The sequence below is a fragment of the Homarus americanus genome, unplaced genomic scaffold, assembly GCF_018991925.1.
Source record: "Homarus americanus isolate GMGI-L3 unplaced genomic scaffold, GMGI_Hamer_2.0 scaffold6317, whole genome shotgun sequence".
NCBI lineage: Eukaryota > Metazoa > Arthropoda > Malacostraca > Decapoda > Nephropidae > Homarus > Homarus americanus.
The window spans coordinates 18,207,357-18,229,103 of NW_024730668.1; the positions used below are offsets into that span (position 1 = coordinate 18,207,357).

General features: G+C 43.9%; 1 protein-coding gene across 1 annotated transcript in view; it reads left to right on the forward strand.

Moving 5' to 3' along the window:
* The window catches only part of LOC121867107 (phospholipase A2 SSD387-like), a 32,507-nt gene extending 15,198 nt beyond the window's left edge, over positions 1 to 17,309 (forward strand). The window contains exons 3-4 of the mRNA XM_042366865.1: positions 14,171 to 14,363; positions 17,289 to 17,309. Coding sequence (XP_042222799.1) covers positions 14,171 to 14,363; positions 17,289 to 17,309 — 214 coding nt within the window. The remainder of the gene's footprint in view (positions 1 to 14,170; positions 14,364 to 17,288) is intronic.
* Positions 17,310 to 21,747: the final 4,438 nt, after the last annotated feature.

The following is a 21,747-nucleotide window of genomic DNA, read 5'->3' on the forward strand; positions in this document are numbered from 1 at the left end:
ACTTCTCCCCGCTTTATTTTCTGCCACCGTTTGTTCTTTCCTCGCCCTGACACCACGCAGTGTCTGTTCTCTGTGTCGTTGTCTGTCTCGCGGAGGTTGCTCGGATAGGCTTCGCATTTCCCACCCTACATTTTCATTCTCCATTTCCCTCTGTTTGTGTTTTCTCTCGTCCAGGCCCATGTACCAAGTCGTTACTCAGTTTCGTTGTCTGGCTCGGGTTTTGTGGCATGGAGAGGCATCTGAAGTCCCGCCCTCCTCCCTCCTCCATTGTTTTATTTCTCCTGTTTTTTTTCCTCGTCCTGACCACACGCTGAGTCTGTACTCTGTTGCAATGTCGAGCTCTTATTGCTCAGACTATGTTCTCGGACAGGTGGCGGCCGTTCATTTAGGTCGAGTTCGGGTGGAGCAGGTGTGTGGGAGGGGGTTCTATATCCCCTCTCCCCTCCTTCCTCCTCCTCCACATCTCTCCCTTTTCGTGTTCAATTTATACCCTGGTTCGCCGGCGTCTCTTTTTTGCCAGAGTTGCTCACCATCGCCCTCCCCCCAGCCCCAGAAGGTGCCCTGCCGACAATTTCGACCCGAGTCGCTGTACGGTGTGCTCTGAGTGGGTGGCGGTGCTTCTTCGCAACTGCAACAGAGATGTTGACACCCCCCTTGCCCATCCGGGAGTCAAGTGCTCACTCCTACTCCAGTCGCCACCGTCAATTCTCCGGGAGTCCCGCTAAGTCCTCCTCCCACAGGCACCACTGCCCCAGGTCGCCTAAGGACAGCGGCCGCAAGGGGAAGCGGGCTCACAAGGAGGAAGCGGCGGTCCTTACCCCCTCTGAACCTTCACCTTTACCAGCCCTCGCCAGGTGGCTCGACTAGGGCGGACCCTTCTCCCCTGCCGCCCTCCTATGGCTCCTCCTCCCCCCCTCCCTCCACGGACCAGGCGACCTTCCACAGTCTATTATGATTTTGCTAAAAGGTTCTTCAACTACTGTAACTGACTTTAATGGCGCAGGCTTAATGGTCTGATTTGGTTTTCCTGCTAGTTAACATGCATGACAAGTTCTACAATATTTACCTACATCACGATTTCACTTTGGCAAATAGAAATTTTGAACGATTTTGTGATAGGTCTTATTTACTCCAAGAAGACCACCACAATAGTCATGTGGAAGGGCTAATATAGTTGATATAAGTATTTCTAAGTTGATCTGATGTGTTTCTGACCAAACTTCATTGGAGGGAACATTACCAGGTCTGTATTTGCGCATTAGAATACCTGACTGAAGTTATAGCAAGTCGGGAGTTTATATATGCATGGGGGGATCCAGGTGGTCCTGGGGGTCCGAACCCCCTGTTCACCAGAAAATTCTAGTACTTTTTCTTTAATGCAGTATTGTACTCAGACATTTTTGTATAGTAAAATGTATTAACTATTAACTTCAGAATATCTCCTAATATCAAGTGAGCATACTGCAAAATTACCTCAAAGTGGTCTCAAAATGCTGGATGGGCTCGCTGCGCTCGCCATGTTCCCCCACCCACGACTTCTTGAACCCCCCTTTTGATATTCCTGGATCCGCCCTGATATGTCCGATTCGTCTACAGTTTTGTCGTAGAGAGTGCGGAGCTCAATATCTTCCATTTGAGCTTTAATCAGTGCATCAGTACTGATTGGAAAGTTATTATTAAGTGTATCTAAACTTGTAGGGTCTGTAGTTTGATCACTGTTATGATTGGCACTGTACAAATCATTAAAATGTAAATCATCTAAATCATCAAAACCATCAAGGGAATAAATTTGATTTTTGTTCATGCTTCTGGTGACTGCACAATCAGGAAATAAATTAGGAAGTTTCTCTTCTAACTGTTCTGTGGGATCATAGGAGACACTACTGGTTGTGTTACCACTTTAGAACCAGCAAGGTCATTTCCTAACAAAAATGTAACTCCGGAACTGGAAGAGAGTCTTTAACACCAATAGTGACATAGCCTGAAACCAAATCTGACCTTAGAAAAACCTTAACAAGGGTAATAGCAGTAATTCCACCCACACCCTCAACGAGTACACTTTGACCAGTAAGGACATCATTCAAACAAGGAACAATGATGCTAACAGAAGCTGCAGTGTCTAAGAATTTGTACAGGGTTCTGTGCAGAAGTTTCATTAAAAGAAATAGACCCCTGAAAAATAAATGGTTTAAAAGTGTCGGCTTTACTAGGTTTGTTAGACTTGAAGTCAGACTTGAAGTCAACAAGTAAAGAAATCACCACACTGGTTTTGTCCTCTCTGGTTTTCCTTTTGAACTAATTTGAAACAATTTTGAATCTTATGGTCGCTAATTTTATAGTAACAGCAAAACTTAACAAGTTCATTTAATTCAGTTTTACCAGATGAATCAACCTAAAACTCAGGATTACTAGATGTAGACTAAGACTTCAGGGAGTCGAAAGACCCAGACGACTTACCAAGCCGACTAAAGAAACTTGGGGCCGTGCATACTTCCTATTGGTGGTGTCTGGTGTGTTTGTGTCGAGGGTTTAGATGTTAACGCCCTCTGGTTCTTTTAAAGATTACTGTTAGATGGAACACTTCCGCTTTCACCAAGGCATAACAGTTGTTAATATCCACAATTCACAGACTGACGCTAGGTAGATGTAAGTGCTGGTGTCCTGACGGAGACAAGTATGTGTTCCTGGGTCACTGTCCCGGAGATAACACTGGTGTGACCACTTCATTATCCACCTGTAATATTTTCATGCATGCTTCTTTTATTTTTAAGTTCTTGTAGAGCTCTCAGCCCTTTGGCGAAAACCTATAAAGTTTGCTGCTAATTACAATTCCTTTATCTTTTAAAAATATTGCTGTGTACTTTATAACTCATCTAATATACTATAGGAGTAGGCGTGTGTGTGTGTGTGTGTGTGTGTCTGCTCTGGGCAGCCGAAACGGCACAATCGTTTTTCATCAAATTTGATGGAAAAATCGCAAAAAATTCGTAGAGTGGAGCAAACCTGGTCCCATATCGATGGTTTCTTTAGGAAGCCATTACATAACCATTTTATTTACGCTGGAAAACGAAGCAAGTCTACGGACTTGGCGCACCCTCATTCGCTGTACGCTGTCAGCCCCTGATTGCAGTTATCGTACGGCTCCCTCCTTCTCCCCCCACTTTTTTTCTTAGCCTACTTTTTTTTAAAGTTGTTTGGATTAGTAAAGGAAGGAAGATGAGTAAATAGAAAAAACAAATAAAGAAGGGGAAACAGAAAATAGTTAGAGATAACAGGTGGGGGGGGGAGCTGAGTTTCACCATGCGACTGGATGCGCAGTTTCAACGTTACCAGACGACCTTACAGCTACAGTGTATACTTATTCCTGTGGCTCATGGAAAAGGAGAAGAGATAAAAAGATAATAACAGGAATCCATGGAGATGACTACAATAGACACAATAGACAGTGAAACAGACAGGAAGTTGACAAAAACAGACAGATTCATACATGCACAAATAGACAATATGGCAACTAACATGACAGACAGACAGCTGACTGACTGGTTCACATTAGACAAACAGGCAGACACACGCCAACAACGGATAAGACAGACAGATTTGACGACACAAAGAATACAGACGGGCTTACATTCACACACCACGCAGACGAACAGACAGTTGGGATGGCAATAGACAGGACAGATAGACTTGAGACAGATTAGAAGGCATTTATAAATAAGAATAACACCAAATTGACCATAGCTTTGTCAGTGAGGGTAGGAGGTCTTACACCCACCAGTGTAAATAATAAGACGCATTGAAAACGAACACCCTCGAACGGAAAGAAACATCCATGGTCGGTCAGTCATGTGAAATGGACCTAAAACGGACTAACGTACATGATGACTATGATGACTTAACACAGGTGATGACTTAAGCAGATGGTGACTAATCTAACCAGAATCAAGGTCACTTCTCTTCATAATAAAATTTATCTCGGAATGATCATCGGTGATTCATAATACATTTTTTTTTATGATTTTAACCTCTCCTTATGGCGAATATTTCTTTAACTAATTATTCTAATCTTTATTCTATTCCTTCTTATAGTATATTAGATACTGTAAGTATCACGACCACGACCATGAATATAACAACCACGACCATGATTATAACAACCACGACCATGAACATAAAAACCAGGACCACGATTATAACAACCACCACCATGACTATAACAACCACGACCATGATTATAACAACCACGACCATGATTATAACAACCACAACTATGATAATAACAACCACGACCATGATTATAACAACCACGACTATGATTATAAAAAGCACGACCATGACTATAACAACCACGACCATGATAATAACAACCACCACTATGATTATAACAATCACGACTGTGATTATAACAACCACGACCATAATTATAACAACCGCGACTATGATTATAACAACCATGACCATGATTATAACAACCACGTCCATGATTATAACAACCACGACCATGATTATAACAACCACGACCATGATTATAACAACCACGACTGTGATTATAACAAGCACAACCGTAAATATAACAAACACGACCATGATAATAACAACCACGACTATGATTGTAACAATCACGACTATGATTATAACAACCACGACCATTATTATAACAACGCGACTATGATTATAACAACCACGACCATTATTATAACAACCTCGACTATGATTATAACAACCACGACCATGTTATAACAACCACGACCATGATTATTACAAAACGACCATGATTATTACAACCACGACCATGATTATAACAACCACGACATGATTATAACAACCACGACCATGATTATACCACGACCATGATTATAACAACCACGACTGTGATTATAACAAGCACAACCGTAAATATAACAAACACGACCATGACTATGATATAACAACCACGACTATGATTATATGATTATAACAACCACGACTATGATTATAACAACCACGACCATGATTATAAAAAACACGACCATGATTATAACAACCACGACCATAAGATTATAACAACCACGACCATGATTATAACAACCACGACTATGATTATAACAAGCACAACCATGAATATAACAAGCACAACCATGAATATAACAACCACGACTATGATTATAACAACCACGACTATGATTATAACAAACACGACCATGATTATAACAACCACGACTATGATTATAACAACCACGACCATGATTATAAAAAATACGACCATGATTATAACAACCACGACCATGATTATAACAACCACGGCCATGATTATAACAACCACGACTACGATTATAACAACCACAACCATGATTATAACAACCACGGCCATGATTATAACAACCACGACCATGAATATAACAACCACGACTATGATTATAAAAACCACGACTATGATTACAACAACCACGAGCATGATTATAAAAACTACTACCATGATTATAACAACCACGACCATGATTATAACAACCACAACCATGATTATTACAACCACAACTATGATTATAACACCCACGAACATGATTATAACAACCACGACCATGATTATAACAACCACGACCGTGATTATAACAACCACGACTATGATTACAACAACCACGACCATGATTATATAAACCCGACAGATTATAACAACCACCGACCAGTTATAACAACCCGACTATGATTATAATAACCACGAATATGATTATAACAACACGACACTGATTATAACAACCACGACCATGATTATAACAACCGACCATGATTATATAACAACCACGACCATGATTATAACAACCGACTATAATTATAACAACCACGACCACAACGAGCCATAACGACCATGATTATAACAACCTCGACTATGATTATAACAGCCGCGACTATAATTATAACCACGAATATGATTATAATAACCACGACCATGATTATAACAGGCACGACCATGATTATAACAACCACGACCATGATTATAACAACCACGACCATGATTATAACAACCACGACCATGATTATAACAGGCACCGCCATGATTATAACAACCACGACCATGATTATAACAACCACGACCATGATTATAACAGGCACGACCATGATTACAACAACCACGACCATGATTATAACAGGCACGACCATGATTATAACAACCACGACCATGATTATAACAACCACGACCATGATTATAACAGGCACGACCATGATTATAACAACCACGACCATGATTATAACAGGCACGACCATGGTTATAACAACCACGACCATGGTTATAACAACCACGACCATGATTATAACAACCACGACCATCTGGAAAACGATGTTGCTGTACGTTGTCAGCTGGACGGTGGTTGCGCGCTAGCCAAGCACGAGCGTTCGAACTTTCACGCCTCAGTAAACTGTACCACGGGACTCGCCACCAGGCAGGAAGGGCCCACTATCACTTGTCTAATATACTATAGGACTAGCCGTGTATCTGTCTGTTTGTTTGTCTGTTCTGGGCAGCCGAAATGGCACAATTGTTTTTCATCAAACTTGGTGGAAAAATCGCAAAAAATTCGTAGAGTGGAACAAACCTGGTCCCATGTCGATGGTTTCTTCAGGAAGGCATTAATTAACCATTTTATTTACGATGGAAAATGATGCAAGTCTACGGACTTGGCGCACCCTAATTAACCATGCAAGTCTATAGACTCGGCGCACCCTCATTCGCGGTACGCTAGCTAAGCACGAGCGTTCAAACTTTCACTGGACACTAAGGTGCCCGCGATCACTTGAATTCCCTATACACCCTATCCCTACAAACGTTCATTTAAGATGTGCCCATGGATGAAATGTATCCTCTAAGAGTTCATTTCCGAATGTATTTCACGGTGTGGCCGCTGGAAGGCTAAAAGTGAACATTAAAAAAAATCGCTACGAAACAGTGAGGTATTACTGCCTGAGAAGATATTGAAAGCATAAAATGGCATCACAATAATTGTGACCAGGTCCCTGGTTGCTGATTTGACTTTCTGCCTCATTTACACATAATTGCAGGGTTTTAATTGTTTCACTTACTTTGACTACACAACATACATATATCATTTCTCACTAGTATTGATCTTTTTGGGGGCGTCATTTATTATTATTATTATTATTATTATTATTATTATTATTATTATTATTATTATTATTATTATTATTATTACTATTATTATATTATATTTTTATATTATTATTAATATTATTATTATTATTATTATTAGTATATGGTCGTGGTTGTTATAATCGTGGTCGCGATTGTCATAGTCATGGTCGTGGTTGTTATAATCATAGTCGTTGTGGTTATAATCATAGTCGTGGTTCTTATAATCATGGTCGTGGTTGTTATGATCATAGTCGTTGGTGTTATAATCATGGTCGTGGGTGTTATAATCATGGTCGTGGGTGTTATAATTATGGTCGTGGTTGTTATGATCATAGTCGAGGGTGTTATAATCATGGTCGTGGTTGTTATAATCATGGTTGTGGTTGTTATAATCATGGTCGTGGTTGTTATAATCTTGGTCGTGGTTGTTAAAATCATGGTCGTGGTTGTTATAATCATGGTTGTGGTTATAATCATGGTCGGCTGTTATGACCATAGTCGCGTTATAATCATGGTCGTGGTTGTTATAATCATGGTCGTAGTGTTATAATTCAAGGTTGTGGTTGTTATAATCATGGTCATGGTTGTTATAATCTTGGCCGGTTAAAGCAAAAATCATAATGTGGCTGTTATAATCATGGTTGTGGTTGTTATAATCATGGTCGTGGTTGTTATGATCATAGTCGTTATAATCATGGCCGTGGTTGTTGGTAATCATGGTCGTGGGTGTTATAATCATGGTTGTGGTTGTTATAATCATGGTCGTAGGTATTATAATCATGGTCGTGGTTGTTATAATCATGGTCGTGGTTGTTATGATCATAGTCGTGGGTGTTATAATCAAGGTTGTGGTTGTTATAATCATGGTCGTAGGTATTATAATCATGGTCGTGGTTGTTATAATCATAGTGGTGGTTGTTATAATCATGGTTGTGGTTGTTATAATCATGGTCGTGGTTGTTATGATCATAGTCGTGGGTGTTATAATCATGGTCGTGGTTGTTATAATCATGGTCGTAGGTATTATAATCATGGTTGTGGTTGTTATAATCATGGTCGTAGGTATTATAATCATGGTCGTAGGTATTATAATCATGGTTGTGGTTGTTATAATCATGGTCGTAGGTATTATAATCATGGTCGTGGTTGTTATAATCATGGTCGTGGTTGTTATGATCATAGTCGTGGGTGTTATAATCATGGCTGTGGTTGTTATAATCATGGTCGTAGGTATTATAATCATGGTCGTGCTTGTTATAATCATAGTTGTGGTTGTTATAATCATGGTCATGGGTGTTATAATCATGGTCGTGGTTGTTATAATCATAGTTGTGGTTGTTATAATCGTAGTCGTGGTTGTTATAATCATTGTCGTGGTTGTTATAATCATGGTCGTGGTTGTTACAATCATGTTCGTGGTTGTTTTAATCATGGTCGGGGTTATGATCATGGTCGTAGTTCTTATAATCATGGTCGTGGGTGTTATAATCATAGTCGTGGTTGTTATAATCATATGTGTGGTTGTTATAATCATTGTCGTGGTTATGATCATAGTCGTGGTTGTTATAATCTTGATCGTGGTTGTTATAATCATTGTCGTGGTTGTTATAATCATAGTCGTGGTTGTTATAATCATAGTCGTGGTTGTTATAATTATGGTCGTGGTTGTTATAATCATGGTCATGGTTGTTATAATCATGGTCGTGGTTGTTATAATCATGGTCGTGGTTGTTATAATCATAGTCGTGGTTGTTATAATCATGGTCGTGGTTGGTCGTGGTTGTTATAATCATATTCGTGGTTGTTATAATCATCGTCGTGATTTTTATAATCATGGTCGTGATTGTTATAATAAATGTCTCTTTCTTCTTTATGTTTTATCTCATTATTCTTACTCTTTTTACCTACATTTAACCGACTAATTTCTACCTGTTATCATCCAAATACTTGTTTTGATTTTTTTTACTTATCTCTGTCCTTCCTTTGTCTCCTTCTCTTGTCTCCTTCTCCACTCTCCTTCTTTACCATTCTTATTCTGTCCTTCCATCCCTCCATTCCTACCTCCACTTCTCACTATCCCTCTCTCCAGTCTCCTTTCCTCGCCTCTTAAGGATAATAATGCTTCAGTCTCTCTTCTTCTCCTTCTCTTTTCCCTTTCTATCTTCTCCATGCATTCCTGTCATTATCTTTTTCATCTCTTCTCCTTTTCCATGTACAGTTAGCCACAGGAATAAGAATACTGTACACACTGTAGCTGAAAGGTCCGAAAATGGTCCGGTAACGTTTAAACTGCGCATCCAGACGAATGATGAAACTCGTCTCCTCCCCACCTGTCATCTCTAACTATTTTCTGTTTCCCTTCTTTATTCTTCTCTTTTCTCATCTTCCTTCCTTTACTAATCCAAACAACATTAAAAACAAAGGTATGCTAAGAAAAAAAGTGGGGGGAGGAGGAAGGAGCTGTACGATAACTGCAATCGTGGGCTGACAGCATACAGCGAATGAGGGTGCGCCAAGTCTGAATCGGCTGCTTGTCCAATTAACCAGTCCGTTCACATATATTTATATTTGGGTTTTAAGTAACGAACCCCAAACGGTAGTTCCTTTGTTTTATTATAAAAGGTTGTATATATAATTCCTGAGTGTATATCAACCGTAAGTCTCACTGTCTAGGAGTGAATGAGAAGGGGACGGCGTTTATGTATAATAAACGTTAGGTCACGTCCTTACGATATGAGTTGAGGTGAGCTACTGAAGCTCAAGGGCATCGCAGTGCGTGCTTACAGAAATGCTGAGCTATGGGTCTCGCCCTCTTGGGTGAGTTGCCCGCTCACGTGTCCATCTCATGTCTTACTCATAGACAGTGGAAAGTTACAGGGTGGTGAATCTGAATATAATATCAGGTGTATTGACCCATTTATATAATATGTTCTGTTGATAAGACAGGGGCCTATTACAAGTCCATAGACTTGCATCGTTTTCCAGCATAAATAAAATGGTTAATTAATGGCTTCCTAAAGAAACCATCGACATGGGACCAGGTTTGTTCCACTCTACGAATTTTTTGCGATTTTTCCACCAAGTTTGATGAAAAACGATTGTGTCATTTCGGCTGCCCAGAACAGACAGACAGACAGACACATGGCTAGTCCTATAGTATATATATATATATATATATATATATATATATATATATATATATATATATATATATATATATATATATATATATTGTGGGTTATGTATCTATGCTAATGTGCCAAGTAGCAACCTTGTAAATAAGCTACTGTGCCGAGTAGCAGTTATATATATAATTACGTGGCAACACTGCAGTCTCAGTCTGAGTGTGTGAGCCGTGCATGGCACACGCTAGTCACCACTTGTATTTCTCCTATCCCTTAATAAACGGACTTCAGTGTTACCCGGTGTTTCCCTACCCATCACTGCATTCTTCAGGGAACACTTGTAACCATCATGGCGCAGTGACTAGGATCTGTGGACTTTACAAGTGTGTGAACAATGCCGACGGTTACATTTGCCGGCGATATGCGCGTCGACTCATAGTGTGTTGTGTTGTGTTGCGCTGTGTTTCTCCGCGATGTGCAGTGTTGGGCCGTCACAGTGCTTTTTAGTGACGGTGGCAGTGTTAGTGTCAGTGTATTAGTGTGTGTCAAGAGCTGAGAGTTGAGCATTGGCCTGTTTTTTAGTGGTACCCACGGAGCACGCAGGCGTACACCCTTCTCGTGTGACATCCCGGGAGACACTGACGGTCTCACCCCCCGCCGCGTCTCTAGCCACCTGCATTAAGGCCACCACGAAGTGCTCTCTCAGACACACACACACACATGCACGCACGCACTCACTCACGGACAGAACAGTGGGCTCTATGCGTTATTTCTACACTGTTTATGTCATATATATGTGGTTCGAGCTGTTGAGGCGCCACTTTATATACTAAACAGTGCAGTCCACGCACACACAAAGATGGGCGGTAAGAAGGGACAACGTCAAGATGGGAGACACGACTCCCCACCACCTTCCCCTCCACCGGGCGCAGACTCTCATCCTCCACCTCCAGCGACGGACATTGCCACAATTCTGAGGTGGATGGACGACCGGGACAAGAGACGCAGAGAGATGGAACTTCAGAGGGAGGAGACACGAAGAGAGGAGGAAAAGTTGCGTTTTGAGGCACTATTGGCGACCCTGGCGCTAACCCACCCTCCCTCACTCCCAGGTTTCGCACACCAAGGCGCCAATATCCTCCCTCCTCCACCACACCAGCATCCTCCAGATACTCTTGCTACCCCAACAGCTCCCAAGGCATCTGTTCAATCCCCACCTGCCCTCTCACCAGACGTCACGTTTCAGCTTTTTCGTGATTGGAGGCGGCGTTGGACAGATTACTCCACGATGGTGGACCTTGACAGCATGCCTCCAAACAAACAGCTCATCCAACTGCGGATGTGTTTGTCGCTGGAAACCCAGAGAGTTTTGGAGCACACGTTGCAAGTGCCTCCCGATTCTACATCTTCAGTGACGGATGTGCTCGACCTTTTACAGGAGCACGTTAAAGGTCGGAATAACGAGGCTTTGCGTCGCCGCGCCATCACCAGCTGCAAGCAGGGGGAGAACGAATCCTTTGACGACTTTTTTGTACGCTTGAAGAGTTTGTCAGAGGAGATTGACGTCTGCAAGGCGCACAGCCGGGAATGTGAGGAAGCCTGGATCAAGCACGGGATCTTGACAGGTGTCAGGCACGAAGAGTTGGTGCAGCGACTCATCCCCCTGGACGCTTCCTCCACACTCCAGGTCGTAGTGACTGAATGTCGGTTGTACGAGGCCACCAAGTCCGCCACCTCTGCCTTACGGGCCCCACCTGCTGTGAGAGCTATCTCACAGTACAAGAAGGGTAAGAAGGCGGCCAACAACGTGAAGACTGCCGCACGTTCTTCCACGCCTCCGCCTAGTGCTTCCTGTGGCAGCTGTGGAAAGCAGCACAGCCCCAAGACATGCCCGGCTGCCGACGCACTGTGTCGTGGATGTGACCGTAAGGGCCACTGGCATGAGTCCCCTGCGTCAGGCCTGGCGGTCGTCATGGACACAACCCAAGCCCAAAAGCCCGAGACGAGGAGGAAAGCAGCGCACTTCCCTCGGGGTGGTTCGCACGCAGCCCCCTCCAGATGGCCCACGCAGCCCCAAACAGCAGCGGAGTCACATCAGGAGGGTGGAATCGACCACACGCCCCTTCCTCTACCATCCGCGTCGCCGTCACACACGGTGATGTGTCGGGTCACATCGAGGTGATACCGGACACCGGCGCTGATACTACGGTGATTGGGTTGAAGCACCTCCAGAAACTGGGCCTCACCAAACGCGACCTGGGACCACCGCCGCAGCTGCTGTACTACAATGCGGACGGTTCCCAGATGCCGGACGCTGTGGGCTCCTTTCAAGCAGAGATCACCTACGGCGACAGGTCGTGTCACGGATGGATCGACGTGCGGCCTACTCTCGCTACACCCTTGTTGTCGTGGGAGCACTGCAAGGAGTTAGGCGTGGTGCCCAGAGACTTTCCTGAGCAGATCCCAGCTGCTCGGTACACTGCCAGCAGGGTGCGTGAGTTAACGAGCGACGCGCCTTGCACTGCCACACAGAGCTGCCCAGAACCCGCGTCCACTCCCACCCACACAGGACGCTCCCCTGCCCAGATCCTGTATGGTCACCCTCTCCGCTCTTGCGTTCCTGCACACGCCAAGGCCTTTGCAAAGGAGTGGCAGACCAGAGCCGAGAGCTGCGACCGCCGCGCCGCTTCACGTGTCCAGGACGCCAAGGCTCGGTATGACGACCATGCCCGCCCTCTTCAGCCACTGGAGATTGGTGCCTGGGAGCTGACATGCTGGCTGTCAAGGACTACATGACAGGATGCTGTCTGGTGGAGGAACCGCCGCTTCCTCCGGCCAGTCCCACCCCCTGCTGCTGGCCCCCTGGCCGAGGACGAGTCACCTACACCTCACGAGGATCCGCCCCACAGTGCACCTCGACGCTCGGAGCGACTTAGGACTAAGAAGTCCGCTCAAGACAAAGACTATGAGCGTGAGGGGGGGAGGGAGATGTAGGTTATGTATCTATGCTACTGTGCCAAGTAGCAACCTTGTAAATAAGCTACTGTGCCGAGTAGCATTTATATATATAATTACGTGGCAACACTGCACGCGTTATGTGGCAACATTGCCCCGAGGCTGCCATATGGCAAGGCTGTCTCAGTCTGACTGTGTGAGCCGTGCATGGCACACGCTAGTCACCACTTGTATTTCTCCTATCCCTTAATAAACGGACTTCAGTGTTACCCGGTGTTTCCCTACCCATCACTGCATTCTTCAGGGAACACTTGTAACCCTCATATATATATACTGTTTATGTTTCGCTTAAATTCCTATATCTTTTGGTCAGCGAATGCCGGAGAAATGGTTTGTAGTGTCATAATGTAGCTCCCTATACAATACAATGAAATTTGGTTACAAGCCACTGCAGGCCAAACAACGTTACATATTATATACTGTAATGTTCTATCTCACTTTATATTCATCGTATCGTGTTCAAATTTATTAAACTTGTCGTGACATAACTCACATATGTATCACAATTCCCTCGTGACTCCTCCATTATAAGCCAGAAGACACTCTATTCTCATAGTCCAGTTCTAAATACTAATTGGCTCTATTTTTACATTCTTGGGTGATGTGTGGGATAATGTATGCCAAGTTCGGTTAAGACAGTAACCCAAACCCACACTCCTACTCCTCCACCTTCCCACAACAACATGACTCACCCACCATTCTGTTCAATTTAAAAACTTTCAAAGGTACAGTAACACCATTGCTGCTCATCTAATATCTCTGAAACACACATGACTGAGAGAGACATACAGCGAAAACCTACGAAATTTTTGTCTCTATTACTTGTAAATTATTTGATCTCTAACTGTCTCATTTACCCCTGTCACTCTCCTTTCCTCCGCACCTCTTCCCTTCCCTGGTGTGACAGCTGCTGTCGGTCGCATGACTTATGCTACGATACGGTTAACACTGGCCCCTGCGCTACCTCCTGGCTGGGTGCGTCCTTCATTAGGTATTCCTGGAGCTGGAACGGCACTGGTCTTCGGTGTGGTGAGTATTCCGCCCTATTCCCCCTCCACTACAAGGAGTCTTTCCTTCCTCCACTACAAGGAGTCTTTCCTGTCCTCCTCCTCCACTACAAAGAGTCTTTATTGTCCTCCTCCTCCACTACAAGGAGTCTTTACTGTCCTCCTCCTCCACTACAAGGAATCTTTCCTGTCCTCCTCCTCCACTACAAGGAGTCTTTACTGTCCTCCTCCTCCACTACAAGGAGTCTTTACTGTCCTCCTCCTCCACTACAAGGAGGCTTTCCTGTCCTCCTCCTCCACTACAAGGAATCTTATTGTCCTCCTCCCCCTCCACTACAAGGAGTCTTTCCTGTACCTCCCTCCACTACAAGGAGTCTTTCCTGTCCTCCTCCACTCATATGAGTCTTTATTGGTCCTCCTCCACTCGCCATAAGGAGTCTTTTTACTGTCCTCCTCCTCCACTAAGGCAGCCCTGTACTGTCCTCCTCCTCCACTACAAGGAGTCTTTCCTGTCCTCCTCCTCTCCACTACAAGGGAGTCTTTCCTATCCTCCTCCTCCACTACATGAGTCTTTTATTGTCCCTCCTCCTCCACTCACAAGGAGTCTTTACTGTCCTCCTCACTACAAGGAGTCTTTACTGTCCTCCTCCTCCAGGAGCCTCACGTCCTCCCTACTGCTAGAGCGCCCTACTGTCCCTCCTCCACTACAAGCTCTTGGCCTCCTCCTCCATTCTCTGAGGCCTTCCTGTCCTCCTCCTCCACCACAAGGAGTCTTTACTGTCCCTCCACTACAAGGAGTCTTACTGTCCCTCCCTCTACTACAAGGAGTCTTACTGTCCTCCACCAGAGGGTCTCTTTACTGTCCTCCTCCTCCACTATGATAGCCTCAGCCCTCCCCTCTTCTCCACCATGAGGAGTCTTACTGTCCTCCACGTGAGAGTCTTCCTCAACCTCCTCCACCACGAGTAGTCTTTCCTGTAATTCTCCTCCTCCACTACAAGGAGTCTTTCCTGTCATCCTCCTCCACTACGGGTAGTCTTCCCAGCCCTCCCCCTCTTCCTCCACTGCGAGGAGTCTTTACTGTCCTCCTCCACTGCTAGGAGTCTTTCCTGTCCTCCTCCTCCACTACGAGTAGTCTTTCCTGTCCTCCTCCACTACGGAGGAGTCTTCCCTGTCCTTCTCCTCCTCCATTATGGGAAGTCTTCTCCCAGCCCTCCCCTCTTCTCCTCCACTGCGAGTCTTTACTGTCCCCTCCACTGCTAGGAGTCTTTTACTGTCCCCTCCTCCACTACGGGAAGTCTTTCCTGTCCTCCTCCTCCATTTCGAGGCGTCTTTCCTGTCCTCCTCCTCCACTACAAGGAGTCTTTACTGTCCTCCTCCACTACAAGGAGTCTTTACTGTCCTCCTCCACTACAAGGAGTCTTTACTGTCCTCCTCCACTACGAGGGTCTCTTTACTGTCCTCCTCCTCCACTATGGATAGTCTTCCCAGCCCTCCCCCTCTTCCTCCACTGCGAGGAGTCTTACTGTCCTCCTCCACTGCTAGGAGTCTTTCCTGTCCTCCTCCTACGAGTAGTCTTTCCTGTAATTCTCCTCCTCCACTACAAGGAGTCTTTCCTGTCATCCTCCTCCACTACGGGTAGTCTTCCCAGCCCTCCCCCTCTTCCTCCACTGCGAGGAGTCTTTACTGTCCTCCTCCACTGCTAGGAGTCTTTCCTGTCCTCCTCCTCCACTACGAGTAGTCTTCCCTGTCCTCCTCCACTACAAGGCGTCTTTCCTGTCCTCCTCCACTACGGAGGAGTCTTTCCTGTCCTCCTCCTCCACTACGAGTAGTCTTTCCTGTCCTCCTCCACTACGGAGGAGTCTTCCCTGTCCTTCTCCTCCTCCATTATGGGAAGTCTTCTCCGTCCTCTTCCTCCTCCACTATGGGGAGTCTTCCCTGTCCTCCTCCTCCTCCACTTTGGGGAGTCTTCCCTGTCCGCCTCCTCCTCCACTATGGGGAGTCTTTCCTGTCCTCCTCCTCCACTATTGAAGATTTCCCCGACCTCCTCCTCTTCCTCCTCTATGGGGAGTCTTCTCTGTCCTCCTCCTCTACAATGGGGGATTTTCGCAGTTTTCCTCTATGGGGAGTCTTCCCTGTCCTCCTCCTCAATGGGGAGTCTTCCCTGTCCTACTCTACTAAGGGTGTACTGGTGTGGGTGGATTATTGTTGTTGTCTTTATAATTTTAGTTTATTTTATCTCCTATACATCTTTATTTTTTTTAATTGTTTTAATTTAGTTTTTTCTTATTTCAATTAATCTTTACTTTTATTATATTTTCTATATTTTAATTTTTTATTTTAGTTTCTTATCTAATACTTACTATCTTTACGGATGTTACTTCTTTGTTTAAGTAAAAATTGTTTCTATAGTTTTTTCAAATTCAATTTCTCAGTCTTTTTAGTTTTTGTTACTTTTCTCTTATCTAATTATATTCTGGTCATAGGTTTACCTTGCTACCTTACAATCTTCAATACTCACGTTAGGTGCCACCACCCAGGTTTTTCTATCAGAATATATTTCATAACATTAACCTAGGCTCGTGGGTTATAATGTATATTCACTGGTACAAATTATGAGGGAGTATGAAAGGAGGATACTGCAGTGGCAATGATATCACAAAAAACATTAAGATTACTTATTGCAATGAAGTCGAGTATAGGCACACATCACTAGAACACAAAAGAAAAGAAAAAGACAAACACATGAACCACTCCTTGGGGTTCACTCAAGACTTGGCCAAATTTACGTTAACACGGATACTAATTATAAGGATCACTTGGTCTTTAGAAATACTACAACTTACTGTAACGTTTTACGAGAATGAAAATAATGAATCTTCACCACTTCATTTCATTACCACTTATACTTATATTTTATAACACTCCAAAAAATCCGTCACGAAGCTGATATTTGTGTACTCTGGGCACACACGCTTAACAGGACTCTATGACACAACCTGTTAACCCTCTTTACAGCACAGAACACTTCGGTATTGACCTTTTCAGTGAGAACACTATACTTCTGATTGAGACATACTGGATGAATTACCACCTGGCTTATACCAACTGGGATCCAAGGAAAGTTTCCTTGCTGGGAATCCTGAGATCCAAACATTGGGTGCGTTCACACTCACCGAATCCGCAGTCGAGCTGAAGCTTTGAAGTTGAGTCTTGGATTCGGTCTTTAATTCCGTACCCCGCTGTACCAGTAGACCTCAGGCTCAATCATAGTTTACTCAATACATCCTGTCTGCACTGGCCACTGACCATTAGCAGTCCCAGCAATACATACAGTGCCTGCCATGCAGAGAATAAGGCGCTCAAAGTGATATAAATCAAAACACAACGGTTACAAAAATACGTCTTGGTGAAAGGAAATAAATGAGCCCGAACACTTAACACCCACAAACCTTCAGTTATATTAAAGCAGGAACACTGACATTTTCAACACAATTCAACTAAGTCAAATTCGCTTAATATGACGGTGTCAGACACAGCGTAACATACCTGTTATGCAGAGAATAAGGCGTTCAAAGTGAACTCTCAAGGGACTGCGCTCTGTATTTTGTACCCTGTTTTACGGAGTCGGTATTTTTACGGACATATTTATCGGGATGAAGAAACTGCCCTATTTAAGACTGAATGTGAGAAGGACCTAGGTGTGTATGTTGACAATGAGCTGAATTTCTCGGGTTATTGCGAGAAGAAGGTAAATCAGGCAAATAAATTATTGGGTCTTATAAGAAGGTCGTTCAGATATCTAGACGGTCCGTCCCTCGTAACGATCTTCAAAAGTGAAGTGCTTCCCCATCTGGAATGCTGTCACCCCGTCTGGTCCCCGAGATATACTAGGGACTGTGTCAGCTGGTTGAAAATGTTCAAAGGAGGGCCACCAGACTTAGTGCCTGCCCTTCGGCACCTCAGCTACCCTGAGAGATTGGAGGTGTATAAGCATCTCAAGGGGCACTACTCAGTCGAGTGTCCTTAATTGGAGCTGGCGGACGCTCGCCCCACAAGGGGTCACAGCTCAAGAATGAAGTAGCCGCAAGTCCAGAAAACTGTGAGGGCAAACTTTTTCGGAGTGAGAGTTGTGAACTCTTGGAACACTCTACCAGGAACGTGTCAGTATTAGTGTACATGACATTCAAGCCAGAATTTGTTCTCGGTAACGTCTCTGCTTTTAGTAGTAACTCCCCCCATTCTCAGAAGCTGCAGCATTTGCAAAGTACACTGTATTTTGCAGGGTGTGGTTAGAAATGTCATTGTTTACACAGCGCTCGCCTCCTCCTGTCTGGTAGGCGGAGCTGGTGCCACCTTCCGGGTGGGGGGGGGTAGAGCTGGTGGAGTGTGCGCTGCTGCCCCCTGGCCCCGTTCCTCCTTGACTCCTCCCTCTTCTGCTTCAAGTCCTGCATGAGCTTCTTGTGCTGTTCCTTCTGCATTACCGTGCGATCTGCGTGAATGAATACACTCCGAGATGCCTCGCTCCTTGCTAAGTTTTTTGCCTGCCGAATAACCTCCCTTTTCTCCTACTCGCTCATTAGTGTCATGCTGCGAAATTTGAATGCATATGTGTTACATTAAGTTAGATATGTCTACTTACAAATGAAACATTCAAGATTCCTTGTGAGTGATGTTAAAAGCTTCAATTGTATTTACTTTTAGTAAAATTGTCAAACAAGTCAGAGTGATGAATTATGATGTCCTGTGGGACGCCCTGAGTTTCCAATTGCTACTGAAGTTAGATCATTTTGATTCCCAATCATCAGAGAATCTGATGATTGCATTGAAATTATTGTCAGTTGATTTTAGAAAGTAATTATTCTCTTGAAAGAACATGTCATTTTCTTATCGCCCAAAGATCTAACGACAAAATCTCAGTTCTCTCTTGTTCCTTGTTTGCTAACGTTATAAGAATGACGTTATCAGCTTGGGTGTTTGACGTTAAGTTCATTTTTGCCTTGCAAGCTCGAACACTGATTATATTATAAACAATAGACTTAAGACATTAATCTAACCCAGAACACTGACTTTCATAGCCAAATGTACACTCGCAACAAAAAGTATCGGTGCATACTGTCGTGTGAACAATTTGAGACCAGTGACGATAGGTATTAGGAAAGGCGAGTTATTCCAGCCGTATGTTGCCAGCCCTGGTCAAGTGAAATAAACTATTATAAATAAGGTCGGGAAGTGATAAATAGACAGTATGAAATATGAGGAGCTCCCTGTTAACAAAATTATTTGTGATACTTGTGAATATTGCCACATTAATTTATGCTACCAAATAAACCACTGGTCGTCCTGAGGGGTGGTGCAGCGTGGACGGCCGCTCCGAGACCTGTCGTCTGTAGCACCAGTTTCGAGGTATCGCCGAATCCATCGTGCAGCGGTGTTCCTGTGAACACCAACCCGTAGGCGAACCCTTCGTTATGAAGGGCAATAATAGCTTCTCGTGTTCCCTCTAAGGTTTCCATGTCGTCTGGCATGTGTAGATCTCTACTGCTTCATATTGCCTCTGTTTTATACCCACGTTCACCAAGACCGAACCCTCGCTCATCATTCAGTCGACACAAAGCAACAATCCGAAAAGAGGAAAGAAACACACTGATTGTCAGCCATATGGCAACACCTAGTGGGGGTATGAGGATACACTTACCAACCTTCCCGACATATCACAGTGCATACGTATCGTTTCGGAAGTCGTCGATCTCACCCTGCACCGATACTTTTTGGTGCTAGTGTACAGCAACTGATTTAAATGAAATGTATGTAAATGCTTGAAGTGGCGCCTTCCTTTTTACTTACTTTTATCCTCTTTACCACTGATCGGCTCGTTCTCTTGGGAAATCGGCCACGTCTCTGTCAGGCACTGTTGGCAAGCACTAGACATGTTCTGACTCTGTTACGCACTGTTGGCAAGTACTGGGCATGCACCTGTGTAAAGGCCTGGGACTTAGGGATAGAAATCCCTTACCAGAACTAATCAGGTTCTTAATTAAGGAAAGTCAAGGACCATGGTTTTCTGAGGAATAACAAACAACCGTTTGAGATTGACATCTCTTTAGGCTACTATAAAAAATATAACACAAAACTGTGACACCACTCAATAAACATCAAATAACAATGGGAGTCAAACACTTAAGTCAGTCAACAGTTAATGGAGTCAAACAATTTATGGAAGCAAACAATTAAAGGGAGCAAACAATTAATGGGAATCAGCAATTAATAGAATCAAACAATTAATGGGAGTCAACAATTGATAGAATCAAACAATGAACAGATATTTCCTACGGCAGTGGCCCTGGGGGTAGGTTCTGGAACACGGTGATGCACACTCAGGGTAGGGAAGCGTCCATTCAACTCCACACTCAAGGGACGTCTTGAAATGGAAGGAGAACACCGGGGCCCAGACGGAATGAGATGAACTGATGGTCGTGGTGTGTGGTAGTGGTAGATGACCAGAGAATTGACAGTCGATAAGTGAAGGTCTGGGGACACAGCCCACAAGTCTAGGACCTATGATGAGATCACAGCCAGAATTTGACGAACAGCTGGGTAGCTAGATAGTGACTGTATGGAAGCTGGGTTGAATCTGCCTGTGACCCAGAGAGTTGCTGCCGTTCTCACCCCTGTCCAACCGCCCCAAGTGTCGTCCACACCAGCAAACGAGAGAGTTAGCAGCGGTAACGATCAGGAAGATCGTTTCCGCCCTTACAACCGGCTACCTGAACCTGCTCCAGTGTTGGTCAAGTCTGGTCTTGAAAGAACTCACACTCTGTTCCGTCACAACACTTTCTGGCAGATTGTTCCAAGAGTTCACAACTCTCACTCCGAAAAAGTTTGCCCTCACAGTTTTCTGGACATGCTGCTTCTTCAATCTTGAGCTGTAATCCCTTGAGGGGCGAGTGTCCGCTAGCTCCAAGTAAGGACACTCGACTGAATTGAATTGAATTGAATTGCAACAGTTTATTTAGCCAGAAAAACACAGATACAGAGTGGATAATAATAACAATATTAACTTGGCTGAGCCAGTTGAGAACCTGAGCTCTCCTGTAGACACCTATATACTGTATACTGTACATTTATCTCAAGGAAGTATTATGTAACATTTAGTACCATCTGGAATAGTACGCATAGCATGGCGGTAATAAGAACATCTCAGAATGTTACCACGGTTATCTCTTGAATATTTTTTATTATTATTATTTTTTTTTTTACGTTTATATTATAAGTATTATACATAAGTTACAGTGGCATTGAAAACATAAATATAATGGGGAAGCAGTACAAAATGGGTTGTACAGTATTAAGTTTTTTTTTTTTTTAATTTATTGACAAAGCTTGGAGTACAATTTGCCTATTCTGAGTAATTCAGTCGGGTCTTGACACTGAGGGTGGTATCACTTCTCACTACCACGCAGGACAGAGGTTCATA